The sequence below is a fragment of the Nicotiana tabacum genome, chromosome 11 (assembly GCF_000715075.1).
Source record: "Nicotiana tabacum cultivar K326 chromosome 11, ASM71507v2, whole genome shotgun sequence".
NCBI lineage: Eukaryota > Viridiplantae > Streptophyta > Magnoliopsida > Solanales > Solanaceae > Nicotiana > Nicotiana tabacum.
The window spans coordinates 126,779,329-126,795,039 of record NC_134090.1 but is presented as its reverse complement, the minus strand read 5'-3'; the positions used below and the strand labels follow the sequence as shown (position 1 = coordinate 126,795,039).

General features: G+C 39.1%; 1 protein-coding gene across 1 annotated transcript; it reads left to right on the top strand.

Moving 5' to 3' along the window:
- Positions 1 to 9,208: 9,208 nt before the first annotated feature.
- On the top strand, positions 9,209 to 9,865 carry LOC142166004 (uncharacterized). The gene has a single exon (XM_075224404.1). The coding sequence runs from the start codon at positions 9,209 to 9,211 to the stop codon at positions 9,863 to 9,865; it is 657 nt and encodes a 218-aa protein (XP_075080505.1).
- Positions 9,866 to 15,711: the final 5,846 nt, after the last annotated feature.

The following is a 15,711-nucleotide window of genomic DNA, read 5'->3' as shown; positions in this document are numbered from 1 at the left end:
CGTAGGTCTTACGAGACCGAGTCTTCCAAGACCTTCGAGGTGATCTTCCGAGATGCCTTATCAACGAGAAATTGGTTCCTCCGATTTTGCCGTATACAATAGTTTTAGTTTGATGTCCCTAACACTAGGTGGTTTATTTTTGCTAATTTGTTAGATTTTTTTAAAAAACTATTTGGCCAAAATTGTACTTGCTTTTGTAAAGATTTTTGTTATTATTAGGCTTGTGGATGATTTTTGGAGTATTTTGATGGTGTTGGAAGAATTGTGTGGTGAACTATGGTGAGTGTGTGCTAGGGCCGAAAATTGGAGGGTGTTTTGTGCAAAATTTGAGAACTTTATGCTATGGTGGTGGCGTTGTGGTTTTTATTAGGTGGTTGATTGGTGTTGTTGTTAAGTGGTCCTAGACCACTTGAAGTTGAAACTATGAGTTACGTTGAACTTGGTGAATGCAATGTGTTTGATAAAATGCCTCAATGACATAAAAAGGTGAAATTGTTGCTTAATTGGAGGAAAATTATTATGAGTTAATGTGATGCTTAATGATAAGTGTGGGGTAGGAGGTCATGCTCTTATGTTGTGAAACTTTAACGTGTTATCCCCAAGTGCTAATCGATTGACCACCCCATGATAATATGTTGTTAGGTTTTAATTAGGGTGTCCGATTCATGCTATGTACTTGTGTCATGTTGTATTGTACATTCTTAATTTGGTTAGTACAAAATTCGTATAACTTCTTATTTTTCTTCTCTTAATTACTAGTGTAGCTTCTTGATTTTGTATTTTACACTAGTAAAGTCTGTGGTTATGTTTTTTGTAATATTATGTTGGTTGTTTGGTGGGCTGTTGATTACTTATGGCGTGCTTTCAATGGGGTAGTCTGAGTCCCCGATATACATTGTACTTGTGAACATATAATTAACATAAGTGTGGGGTGGTTACCCCATCTGGTCTTGCTTTTGTTTTTAAGTGTTGTGGCTAATTATGTTCGTCTTGTGTAGGTACAATGTAGTACCGGGCTGCATGTATAGCATTAGCGTTGTGCCAATGCATGCTAAACATTGGTACTGGACATTTGTTCTGGCAGTGAGTCCCAACCCGAAAGTTGGTATTGATGATGGCAAACTAGCCAGGAAATACTCGGGGATTTACAACAACATTAGATACCTAGGTTTTGAAAGCTTGTTATGTGTCAGTGAGTCGGTGAACGTGAATATGGTAAAGGGGTTCTATGCTAACTGGTAGCTTGAGGCCAATTTAGATGTGGTGTATAAAGTGAAAGTGAAAGGAAAGAGGATCCCCTTTACCTCACGGGCAATTAATCAAATCATGGGGTTCACGAAACACAATCATAGATTGTTCTTGAGGTTGCCGCGCCGGCCCCCTATCCTGATATTAGATGCCAGCAGTGTGGCACGAGCGGGATGCTAATGAGTTCCACAAAGACATGAAGAAGATCAATTTCCAATGTCCCGCTAGAGTAATTCTCCGATTGATTAATGCAAAGATCATGCCTATCCATAATGACACTGACGTCTCCCGGTTTAAGGTGTGTTTCATTTATGCTATATTGACTAGCATAAAGTTCGATGTTGGTAAGATTTTTCTTGAGCTTATGGCTAAAGTACAAACACTTGGGCCCCATCGCATGTACTTCTGGAGCATGATCACGCGACTTCTGTGGACGCACCATGTGGAGGAAGAGTACCATTATGATAAGACAATTCTGGTGTTGCGACCTCCTAAGCTCTTTGATGTCACAGCTGTGACAGACGTCCCCTCCCCCCCACGATGTTATTGTTCATGTAGATCAGAGATTTATTCGTGTTGAGGAGATACTGCAGCTGATATTTACCTATATGCGCCTTTGCGCAGCTCGAGGGGAGACTGACTTGGCAGAGCTGCTGGAGGACCACCCCCTCTTAGTGGTCACTAAGCAGTGGTTGGGCTTGGCAGATGGAGAACAGATGCCACCAGATAAGGACGTAAACTCCATTCCCTCCGATGATGAGGAGTACATGCGTACCTTAGAGGGTGTTGATGAGGAGTAGGCCAAGGGCCTTAGGGAGTTACCTTTTCACTCTTGTTTTTATTGTTTTGCATTGGGGACAATGCAATTTCTTAAGTGTGGGGTTGGGTGCTCCTATTTGTATGTATTTGTATTGGTTTTATATTTCCTAGTGGTGTTGTTTGGTTTGTTTCGTGCTTTCTTAAACAATATAGTCTGTAAATTATAACTTTAAATTCAATCGGCCTATAATAGTTAGTAATCCGAATTGTTCAGTTCCGACTCTTCCCGACGATGGTTTTCATTAACTAACTTATTGAGGGATATGAATTCGAACGAAAAAAAATTGATTATCAAAAAAATGTTATTTTATTTTACTTTTTAGATAGTATAATAATTTCCCCTTGGTTTTACTTTGTGCCACGATTCCTTTCCAAGGGTTTTACTTGAACCGCGTGTAGTTTGTTTTTTTATGGTTTTATAGAAATAAAGAATCTTGAGTCACATTGCTAATTTGAAGCAATTTTCTTTGACTGCATATTACTTGAGAGTGGTGAGTGCCTTAGTTGTGACACCTAGGCTCAGTTCTTGACTCTTAGATAAGTGCCTTAAATTGGTTGATTGTGACTTTGCTTAAATACTTTGACTAGAGAGTCGGGAAAGATCCGATCCTAACTAGTTATGTTCCAATGTGAGAGTGTGGTTTGTGTTGACATTTTGTGCATGTCAGTTGATGTCTAGAAATTTTCCCGTGTGTTTGCACAGTAAAATAGTAGTCTTGTTCAGTCTGGAAAGTGATATAGTATTTCTTTGTTGAGCCAATTATATTTTTCTGACCCGCCTAATTGTTTGGTATCTTTGTTAGCTCTTTTGAGCTTGTAATTCTATCTTCTTTGGCAACCACACTATGAACCTGATTCCTTTGTTTGAATTGACTATCTGTTTGAACTTTTTACCTCTCTATGAGAATTTGATATATTAATAAGCTTGCTAAAAGCTAAGTGGAGGTATGGTTGGATTTTTGAGTGGAACTATAGAAAAGGAAAAATGTGCACTGTTTGAAAAATCATGAGAGCGGAACTATAGAAAAGGAGAAATGTGCACTGTTTGAAAAATCATGAGAGTTACTTGTAGGGAAATGAAAAAAAGAATAACAAAAATTGGCGTTTGTAGTTATTATAAAGAAACTTATTCCTTACTAGTGGTAAAATCTTGCTTTGTCTGTGCTTAAAGAAATTGGGAGCTTGGTGTTAATATGATGCGAAGGTTGGGATTTGGTTCAACACAAGTGTGAGGTTTGAATTGTTAATGTAAATATATTAAAGTGCTCATGGAGGTGTAGTCACTATATCCATATGTATCATGCCCGTCCCACAACCTACACTACAACAAATTAGTAGAGTATGCACTACGAGCAAGCTTATGATAAATTCTCTGTGGCGCAGAAATTTTATTTCTGAGAGTGAGTGAATTCTTTCTATCTTGAGTTCTTATTTGTTCTTGAATTTTATTCTGTGTGAAAATACTCTCTATTAATTGTGTGAGGGTTTATAACTTGTGAAGGTAAGGTAAAGTCATTGACCTCTTTGTTAGAGTAACTAAGCAGGTTGTAAAAACTGTGTGGTGCTTTTGAGTCAAGTCCTGATGCTAGGTGTCACAGGGGCGTTTTCTGTCCGCCGAAAATGCTGCCCGCTGTGTGGCAGTCAAGTCCCCACTTGACCTCAGCCTTACCCGATTTTCGTTCACTTTCGAGATTTAACACTTAGAATAAATTTAAGGCAACAGAATAAACAAAGGCAACACAGATTTACGGGAACCCTTTCCCAACCTTTTATAATAAATTAATTACAAAGGAAATTCTCGAGTTAGGCAAGGTGCTGCCACCCTTGGCAGGCACCAACTCACAAAAATGGCCTATACGTGCACGAATCTGCCCTATAAAAGCCCCTGTCTAAGGCCGCTCGTGCTGCCACTCGTTTGGCAAGGCAATGGCACATATTTTGCCATGCTCAAGCATAAAATAGACAACCCTATGCCTATCTTTCAGACCATTTCCCTCCCTAGGTACTTAGCCCGTTTTTGAGGCTGCTAACACACATATATATAGTGTAGTCAGCCCAAAAGTGTTTCCTATATTCAGTTGACATCCCCCAACTGATAGGACATGATCCCCATGATCAAAAACGTGTAGGACATGTCTCTAACATGCCTAAAAACGTGCATAGACTCAGCCTATAATCAGCAACTCTTGGACAAAGGCAGTTGTAACCGCCAACTGCATGACATGTGCACAGCACACTTGAAAACCACTTCATGTGCGCTGCATGTGCGCATTTCTTGGCCAGCTGCTGCACGCCCAAGGCTGGCTTTGCGCCCAGCCTTAGTCTTTGACACTGTTTCCGTTTAATGCCATCGCCACAGCTCGTCACCCCTAACTTAGCCGCACGCCGCCTGTTGCCTCAGTTGATTGTTCTAGTCAAGTCGCCCCTACTTGATCAAGTCTGCCCGTTGCCAATGCTGATTTTAACATCAAGTCACCAAGCCTTGATGCCCTTCCCTTTGCCAAGTCGTTTGCCCACAAATAACTTAGGTGCCAGCCCGCTCACCTAAGTCATGGAAACATCACATTGCCAATGCCACTGCCTTGGCACTAAGCTGCCTCACTTTAGCGCCGAGGTCTTTCCCGTTTAGCCTTGTCAAGCTCCCATCCAGCCCGCCTAGTTCCGTCAAGGTCTTGGCCTTGCTTGTACGCAGCCCACTCTTGTTTTGGCGTAGTCCGTCACACCTTAACCCTCAAATACAAGTGTAGTCCGTCCCACTTGCTTTAGCAACAGTTTGTTGCCATCGACAACACCCCCGCATTGTCTTGCATGTTGATTTTTCCCTCGCACATAGGCCAATGGCAAGGCCATCATGCCAAATCCTTGCCACTGCCGTGCCGCTTGCCGATCAGCTTTGTCAGGGGTCTAACAAACCACCCCAACCAGTTGAATTCGACGCCCTCGTCGAATAGATCCCAACACATGCTGCCATTTGCAAAAACATCACAAGTTCAGCACCCTTTTGAGAATTACGTTGTCCTTGCCCTCAAGTGCAACGTTTTTGTTTTCTCATTGCGTTTCTTGTCCGTCGTTCCCACAGCAAATCCAGCACGCCAACTGACTGATTTGAAAGAACCCACAATGATTTTTGCCACCCACAAACTCGAAATTTCTGCATCACTGCCTTCCTTGCCTTTTCTGAATTTCTAAGCCAAGACAGTCCCTTCCACGAACAAGAACACTGACCCACTGCCTTGCAGTCTTGTCTATGGCCATCTCGACCTTGTCACGAACCAAACCAAACCAAACCTGGCCTGCTCTGATACCAATTGTCACAGGGGCGTTTTCTGTCCAACGAAAATGCTGCCCGCTGTGCGGCAGTCAAGTCCCCACTTGACCTCAGCCTTACCCGATTTTCGTTCGCTTTCGAGATTTAACACTTAGAATAAATTTAAGGCAACAGAATAAACAAAGGCAACACAGATTTACGGGAACCCTTTCCCAACCTTTTATAATAAATCAATTACAAAGGAAATTCTCGAGTTAGGCAAGGTGTTGCCACCCTTGGCAGACACCAACTCACAAAAATGGCCTATACGTGCACGAATCTGCCCTATAAAAGCCCCTGCCAAAGGCCGCTCGTGCTGCCACTCGTTTGGCAAGGCAATGGCACATATTTTGCCATGCTCAAGCCATAAAATAGACAACCCTATGCCTATCTTTCAGACCATTTCCCTCCCTAGGTACTTAGCCCGTTTTTGAGGCTGCTAACACACATATATATAGTGTAGTCAGCCCAAAAGTGTTTCCTATATTCAGTTGACATCCCCCAACTGATAGGACATGATCCCCATGATCAAAAACGTGTAGGACATGTCTCTAACATGCCTAAAAACGTGCATAGACTCAGCCTCTAATCAACAACTCTTGGACAGAGGCAGTTGTAACCGCCAACTTCATGACATGTGCACAACACACTTGAAAACCACTTCATGTGTGCTACATGTGCGCGTTTTTTGGACAGCTGCTGCATGCCCAAGGCTGGCTTTGCGCCCAACCTTAGCCTTTGACACTGCTTCCGTTCAATGCCATCGCTACAGCTCGTCACCCCTGACTTAGCCGCACGCCGCCTGCTGCCACAGTTGATTGTTCTTGTCAAGTCGCCCCTACTTGATCAAGTCTGCCCGTTGCCAATGCTGATTTTAACATCAAGTCACCAAGCCTTGATGCCCTTCCCTCTGCCAAGTCGTTTGCCCCCAAATAACTTAGGTGCTAGCCCGCTCACCTAAGTCATGACAACATCACATTTCCAATGCCACTGCCTTGGCACTAAGCTGCCTCACTTTAGCGCCGAGGTCTTTCCCGTTTAGCCTTGTCAAGCTCCCATCCAGCCCGCCTAGTTCCGTCAAGGTCTTGGCCTTGCTTGTACGCAGCCCACTCTTGTTTTGGCGTAGACCGTCACACCTTAACCCTCAAATACAAGTGTAGTCCGTCCCACTTGCTTTAGCAACAGTTTGTTGCCATCGACAACACCCCCGCATTGTCTTGCATGTTGATTTTTCCCTCACACATAGGCTAATGGCAAGGCCATCATGCCAAATCCTCGCCACTGCCATGCCGCTTGCCGATCAGCTTTGTCAGGGGTCTAACACTAGGGTGTTATGATATGATGTTTTGTCTATTTTAAATATTCTTGGTATGATGTGTTAGTGAAGTTGTTTAATGAAGAGGTCATCCCTATGTGAAGCGTAGTTTGATTTTTCGAGTACGAGTAATGGTCCAAGTGTTGGGTGTTGATGGTAGGCTAGAAACTCTTATTTTAGCCATAGTATTGCACTCTAATTACTGCATTTTACGTGTGTTTGAGCTTAAATGATAGTGAATTGCACTTATTACGTATTTTGTACCTTGCAAGAAACAATTCCGAGCTATTAAGGTAAATTGGAGCTAAATCAAACAAGTTAGAGCTTTGAAGTATGAGTAGAATCCCAAAAAAAATTAAGTTGGGATCACGTTCAGGGGTCAAGGACCAAATATGGATGTCAAAAAGTGGACAAAACTATTTACTCTGAGAAAATATCACAGTCGCGCCGCATGGGGCGGCGTGACTGTGTAAAACTGGGCTGCCTGTACGATGACACCTCTTTGAACTTCCTCACTAGCGCGGCGTGGGGCGCGGTGTAGGTGTATAAATTTGTCAGAGCTATTTTCTGTTTCGAAAAGGAAAGGGCAGTTTCGTCCGGGCCCGTTCCTACAGGGTGTAAATACACCAAAAATATATTTTTGATGTGACTTTTGACCTACGAAAGATTTGAGAAGCAACTAAGGTAAGAAGACTCAAGAATTTGTCAATATTTCAACCAACGAACGCTGCAATACGGGAGCTTGTATCGGATCATTATCATTGATGTCTTCTTTGTTTTAAAACATTTTTGAGATGACTTTTTTCCATTGCTATGCAATAAATTCCCTTAGGGTGTTGACAGACGTGGTGCTTTGATACTTGATTGGAGATTTAATTCTTGATAATTGTTGGAATTAATTGATGGAGTTTTAATTCGTATTATGGAGTTATTTCTTATTTTTCTTAATCGAAAGAGGAGCTTGATAGTAAATTTCATTACATCTTATGTACTAGTTTGAATTCGTGATTCAAAAAGGTAATCGAAAGAGTCTCTTGAATTGTTAATCGAACTAGAAGATAGGAAAATATTTGTGAGAAATTACTCTTTAAATCATAACTATCATTTTATTCGTTGCAATTGTTTACTGTGCTTCAGTTGGATTAACTACTGAAATTAACGTTTAATCGAAAGGGGAACATTAACTTCAAGTGTAATTTAATTATCTGGTGAATTCGTAAGAATCAACAGTATTATAGAGTGAATTAACTCAAGAATTGGATCCCAAGGCAATTGTCTTGCACCTATCTAGTCAATTACTCGTATATCTCTCTTATTGATATCTTTTTGGTTGCTCATCTACTGTTTTGTGATCAATTGTTAATCGCTTAATTTTAGTAGCTAATCGTAGTTGATAATCATAAATTCAAGTGTTAAATTTTTCTAAATAGCAATTAACTAAAGATTATTCGAACACTGTTTCAATCCAATCCATGTGGAGACGATAATTAAACTATACTATCTTTGACTAGCGAGCTAATTTTGTGTTGCAGTTTGCGCTCGTCAGCTGCCTGACTGACCGCTTTTGCGGTCTTGCACCTACGGCCAGACCCATCCCGAAACACACTCGAACTCCTTGGGACCCCGTCCAAACGCACCAACCAATCTCAAAATATAACACGGACCTACTCGAAGCCTCAAATCACACAAAATAACATCAAAACTATGAATCGAACCTCAATTCAAACCTAAGGAACAAATGAAATTTCAACTTTCCAAAACTCATGCCGAACCATATCAAATCAACCCACCTCAAATTTTGTACGAAAGTCTCGAATAGCACAATGGACATATTCCAACTCCCGGAACTATAATCCGAAAGGGATATCAAGAAAGTCAAACTTCGGTCAACTATTACAATTTAAGCCTTCAACCAAAGGACTAGTGTCCCAATTCAATCTAAAACTTCCATGAAGCTAAACCAATCAACCCCACAAATCACATAACATCACAAAACATATGTAAGGAATCAAGTAGGGAAAACGGAGCACAAATTGACAAAACAATCGATCGGATCGTTACATTAGAAAAATATAAAAATTAAAATTTTTGGGTAAGATTTCATACTACTAGAAACGCGTAATTTTCATAAATATTTCGACAGAACTCGTGGGAAAGCACAGATTGGAAATTATTTCCAGCGAATTTTGTCGGAAATCCTAGATTACTAATGGCATTCCGACCGAAACGTCCATAGGAAGCTTTCATTTAATTAATTCCTTGCCAACCAATGAAAAAGAAAACAATAAACAAAATCTTAGATTTTCGTCTAATTTGGTAATTTGCTCGGCAATAAATTCACTAGCAGATTACGTTTATCTTTCAACGGTAATTTTTTTTTTCCAATTTTTTACTCATGCTCTATATAAGTTCAAGTCGATGATAGTGAAGGCTAAACCAAAGGATAATCTTCCTATATATATATGCACTAAAGATTACCATTTGATAAACACTCATTAAGAATCCCAAACTAGTTTATGATGGCCATTTATGTAGATTTTAATCCACAGCCTTATCAAAAAGTTTACTTCCATCAATATGGTGAAAGAATACATTTAATTTCATGGACTCCTCCCCCTAGTGATGCATGGAAATTGAATTTCGCTAGCATCACTACCTATGGCATGGTTGGGGGCGGTTTTGTCCTCCGCGATCAGTTTGCGTTTTTCAAATCCGCCTTCGCATCGGCATTTGAAAGAATGAACCAAGCGGTCGAAGTAGAACTTAATACACTACAATTAGGCCTAAGTGATGCCTTAGAAAATGGAACAGATTACCTAGAAGTGGAAGGACATTCAGCGGAAACAATCCAATTGATTACGTCGCAACTAGCACCAACCTCACCTTATGTAGAGTTTTTGGTTGATAAATGTATCATTCTTTTGAGTTCATTTAAGTGGGTGAAGATTCATCCTGTGAGTGAATTTGCCAATGAAGGGGCTTTAATGTTGTCAAGGATGGCACTTAAACATATAGGTCCAAGGTATTGGGATGGGAAACCTCCTCTTGATATTAGTCAAATTTTAATGGAAGACGTTGTTGGACGTTGGGTTGATCGTAGAAGCAATGATGATGAAATCATTGAAGTGGATGATTTAATTGGCACTTTTTTATTTTACCATTTGAGTTATTACTGATGTTTCTCTATCTTATTTATTATTTTATTTAAAAAGTACTGTCGACACATATAAAAATGTATACATCTCATTTTCATTTCAAGAATTAGTGTACGAATGTCAACTGATATATGCAATTTATAAATTTTGTTTTGTTTTCAAGAATTGGTGGTGAATGTGCTAATTGAATGTGAATACTCAATGGTAAAAAGAATGATACATTACTTAGCTAATGGTAAAAAATTTATGAAGAATTGGTGGTGAATGTGCTAATTGAATGCGAATACTGAATGCTAAAAAGAATGATACTTACTTATTTTGTTTTCAAGAATTGGTGGTGAATGTGATAATTGAATGCGAATACTCAATGGTAAAAAAAAATGATACATTACTTAGCTAAACTATTTGTTTCATTATTAGAAAAAAATCTAAAGGTTGAATATTCGTTGACCCCGTGAAGACGTAATTGAGAGTTCATCAGAAGTAACACCTACTTTTATCTTCGGCAGCAAAATATATCCAGTGGCAAGGACATGGTAATCGATACTCGATAGTTTATCTTATACAACACTATTTTCTTAGGGGTGGAGCATTACAGACTTCAGGAAGGAAACATCGGAAATTGAACTCTCAGATCAAGAAATAACTGAGTCGCAGCATAGACAAACCTAAGGAAGCTGTGACACAATTATGCAACAGCCCCTCTATCAAGGTAAGTTTTCGTGACACTCTCTCCCCACCTTCTCCTCCTCCAATCGACCCCAACCTAGAAACTGATTTTCTGAAAAAATTAACCTTAGATGTTGAAAACACCAATCCATCTCATCACCCTATCTCAGAGGCGGCTCAACACAGTTCGGGGCCTAAAGCCAAACTGTAATTAGGGGCCTTAAGTTCCTCTAAAAAAATTATATATATTTTATTTAAAGGCTATTTTTCTAGCTTTTTGAGTTGCAAAGTTATTAATAATCTCTTTATAATCTATTTCCTCTAACAATTCTTATGCTTCGAATTGTTCAAATCTATTTTGAAGCGAAAGAATGGCTTGGTCTACTATATACAAAAAGTAATCTATTCTAAAAGATTCTTCAAGAGACTTTGTGGTTTCATTATCAACATTCTCATCAAATTATTTTTTTCTATATATTACACTTTTTTACGAAATTCAGGTTCTATATTCATCTTAGATGCAATTTCCTTAGCATAAATCATAGCAGTTGTGAACCCTTCTTCTCTATATCTTTGAAAATAAGAAATAAGGCCTCTTAGTTGATCTATGGCTACATCAATATGCATATCTTTTGATTGCAAACTTTTACTAACTGAATTAACATCAAACAACATATCATACCAAATAGTCATACCCAATAAAAACTCAAAATTTTGAAGCTCGTATGTCGCTAAACAATTAGCTTCACTTTTAGTTTTTGGATCCTCACTAGCTTCTACTAATTTCAATAAAGCATATCTTATTTGTGGAGTTTGAAATCTTGCCATCAAAGTAGATTTCTAAACGGAATTAAAAGTTTAACTCTAAACTATAATAAGCAGCATAAAAATTTTATTGTGAAAATATGAGTCTTATGAGATTGCAGTCATATCATATTGTAAAATTTTAAGTAATAAAAAATCAATACATATTATAAAATTTTATTTTTTTCAATCCTCTCTTAATTGACTAATGACTACCAAAATCAGTTCCAAGTACAATATGTAGAAAAAAAATGCTTGAAAAGAAAGAAAAAAGTTATCATTGAAAAAAAAATTGTACTTACCAACTTTGTATTTTATTCCACAAAGAATGATCATAAGATTCTTGTAGTTCTTTTGACAGGAAGGAGTAAGAAACTAAGAATTATCATAAAGCTTTTTAGAAATTAACATAGAAAAGAATTAAAGAAGAAGGCAGAGGCGGCTGAAGAAGGAAAGGCAGGGTATAAACTTTGTAGTTGTGAATAAATATAGAGAAAAAAAAAAGAGAAGTCACTCCCAAAAAGCCAAAAACAGTAAAAGCAACCATTCATATCCCCGACATCCAGTAATGGTAAAAGTAAACGTTGTTTTCCTCTTCCACAGCAAAATTATAGCTTTTCACATTAAATACTTCAATTTTTTATAAGGAAAAGAAATACATAAACCTAAAAATACTAAAAAGTAGGGCCTTCAAATTTAGGGGGCCTAAAGCCCTTGCCTTACCTGCCTTGGGCTTCAGCCACCTCTGCCGTTTCTTTATCCCTATCTCCTCAAATGATAAACTTAGACTCTACCGTCCTTGGAACCAAGCCATTATCATCAAACTACTAGGGAAAAAATGTCATATACAAACCTCAAAATTAAGTTGAACTCCATTTGGCAACTCAATGAAACACTTCACTTAATAGATCTAGGATATGACTATTATCTTATCAAATTCTAACACACTAATAACTTTTGATAAAATACTCCCAAATGGACCATGGTACATAGGATCCCAATACCTCACGATCCGTAAATGGGAACCCAAATTCAATCCAGTCCTAGTACACACAAATTACACCACTGTTTGGATTCGCTTACAAGAACTACCTATTGAATATTATGATATACAAATCCTCCATAAAATAGCGAAATTTATTAGCACGCTCGTTAAAAGCGACACATGCACAGTTCACACATCAAAACATCGATACGCTAGGCTTTGTATCTTAGTTCCACTAGAGAAATCACTTACATCTGAAATCCTCCTAGGCACACATACTCAGCTAAATTTTTACGAGGATTCAACAATGATTTGCATAAGATGTAGCTGCTTAGGATACAACCTCCACTATTACCCAATTTTTTCAACTACTTTTACATTCGAATCAAACACAAGACAATCCACGCACTCCCTCCTGCGAGGAAGATCAAACTAGTCAGTGGAAAATAGTTTCATATCCAAAAAACAAAAATAAATACAAAAAATAAGACAAAATTTTTCCTTCAAAATACCACCATGAACCAAAATCACTCACCCCTCCCCGCCAATACCACTATTCCAAAACGTTAGGTCCCACCTGCCCCCCACATGACCACAAATTCAACCAATGACATTCCCCTTCATTATCAAATTGATTTCCGAAAGCCAAACCCTACACCGGGCCTATCCCCCATGATAACCAAAACCTTGCATGCCAACCCTATACCACCTACAACTCACTAAATTAACTCTACCTCAAACTCTTTCAAACCACCATCATTACATTTCCAAATACCAACGCACACGCCCACTGTAAACCTAGAGGGAAACCATCAGCACAATCGTTCACCTCCCCTACACCCATTAATTTGAAAAACATTATCGAAACGTCTCGACAAAAATTCAACACCAACAAGAAACCATCTAAACTAGACACCCATCATGACACTACCATACTTGATCATCCACTAACATTGATATGCAAGGCAAAGAACAACTAAATGCCAAATCTCCACTACTGCCAATTACACCAATCCAAATAAGCCATAACCGATCAAGGAATCACAAGCCATCGATGCACATCTGATACTGAGCGCTCATGCATGCATACAAACACATGGAAGAAATTTCAAGAGTTACATTTAAAGTAGAATCAAGGACGCACGATAAAAATTCAAGAATACGGGATTTTCTAAAGGTTCTGCAACCTCCCAAGGATAAGTACAGACATCTCTGTACCGACCTGTGAGACTCTACTAAACCTGCTCATGACTCGTGAGACCTATGTAACCTAGGCTCTAATACCAACCTGTCACGACCCTAAAACCGACCCGGTCGTGATGGCGCCTATCGTGAAACTAGGCCAGCCGACACCATTCCCCAAATTCATTTGAAACAATTTTAATAAGTCAATTTAAGTCATTTATAAAAATAAATCCCAATAATTTAGCGAAATAGAACAAGTGCGGAAATAGATACAGCCCGACATCGCGGTGTCACAAGTCACGAGCATTTACTAAGTTCTAAATACAATGGAAAGTCTGAAAATGTACTAAATACAGTCTAATGAGATCAAGACGGAGAAAAGCAGTGCTGCGAACGTCGGCAACTACCTTGCTAAACTCCGATGACTCTGCCTCTGATCAACCAATACCCGCTACCGAGTTCAGAAATACCTGAATATGCACACAAGGTGTAGGGAGTAATGTGAGTACTCCAACTCAGTGAGTTATAATAATAAATGAAGACTAAGCGATAAGAAATCACGTAAAGGCACGTCAACAGGCTATAAGAAAACAGTAAAAGCCAGTAAAAACAGTGAAACAGTGGAAATTTGTAAAGCCACATTAGTTCAGTTTAAGCTTCTTTAAAAATGTTTTTAATAGTTAAGCAATTAAACGCAAAGCAGCTAGAACAGATAAACACATAAGAATCTGCCCCTTAGGAACAATGTCAATAGAATCCGCCCCTCGGGCAATATCATGGATCAATTACCAGCCCCTCGGGCTATATCTAATATCACAATGGGTACTTGCGCTAACTGGTGGTGTGCAGACTCCTGGAAGGACCCTTACGGCCCAAGCGCAATATCAAGCCATCTCATGGAATAATCACATAGGCTCTTGGCCTCATATCAACAAGCCACCTCGTGACATACAACTCTCAGGCCCTCGGCCTCATAATCAAAATTAGGTGTTTCCTCACAACATAGGCCCTTGGCCTTACTCAGTCAGAATCTCACAAGCCACTCGGGCAGCAGTAAAACATGGTGCTCATCCCAAAATATCATTTAAAATATCATTTTAAGTGTTAAAGCAGAGTAAACATGGCTGAGTTATGAAAATAGTAGAATATAACATGACCGAGTTCAAGTATAAAGTCAAAACAGTGAGGAAATATTAGTAAAACTCCCCTGAGGGTTCAAATATTTGGCACAAAACCAAAATATGGCATTCAACCCAAAACATGATAATAGCAAATAGTTTTCAATCAAATACGCGGTAAAATAGCCATTCGGGATGGACTAAGTCACAACCCCAACGGTGCACGATCCCACACTCATCATCTAGCATGTGAGTCACCTCAATATAGCACAACAATGTGCAATCCGAGGTTTCATACCCTCATGACAACGTTTACAATCATTACTCACCTTGATCAGGTCCAAACTCTAGCCCGTGATGCCTTTACCCCTTGAATCGACCTTCAGATGCTTCATATCTAACCAAAATCAGTACATAACCATTAAAATATGCTAAGGGAGCAAAGCCCACTCGAAAATATCCAATTTACATCAAAAATCCCGAAATTGCTCAAACCTGGGCCTCAAAATCCGATAAAAATCACAAAATCCGACAACCCATTCAACCACGAATCCAACTATACCAAAATTACTAAATTACGATAACAATTCGTCCTCCAAATCTTCAAATCTTATTTTCAAATCCCTCGGTCCAAATCCCCAATTTACACCTCAAAAACATGTAATCTAGTTGGATTATTCGATGATAATTCAATATTATGGAGTAGAAATGATCACAAGTGACTTACCTCAAGATTTTCCATGATTTCTTGCTCAAAAATCGCCCCAAGCCGAGTTCTTTCACTAGAAAAAGGTCAAAATGAGCTAAAAACAGAACAACATCAATAAACTCGATTCAGGTCGCTAAAAGCTACATTCCCGTCGCTAAAAGTGCCAAATCTGGTCGCTAAAGGTTCACACTAGATCCTGCTGCACCAGTAATATTTATTTTCACTAAAAAGGCTCTGACTCCACCATACGAACTCGGAATTTGATGATTCTTGTTCCTATAAGTCACAAATAATAATACGAACATAGCCCTTCAATCGAAACTCAATTCGGAGCTCATTTGCTCAGTGTGATACCCATTTCGCTCGTTAAACAAGTAACTCATGTTTCGCGTCAAAA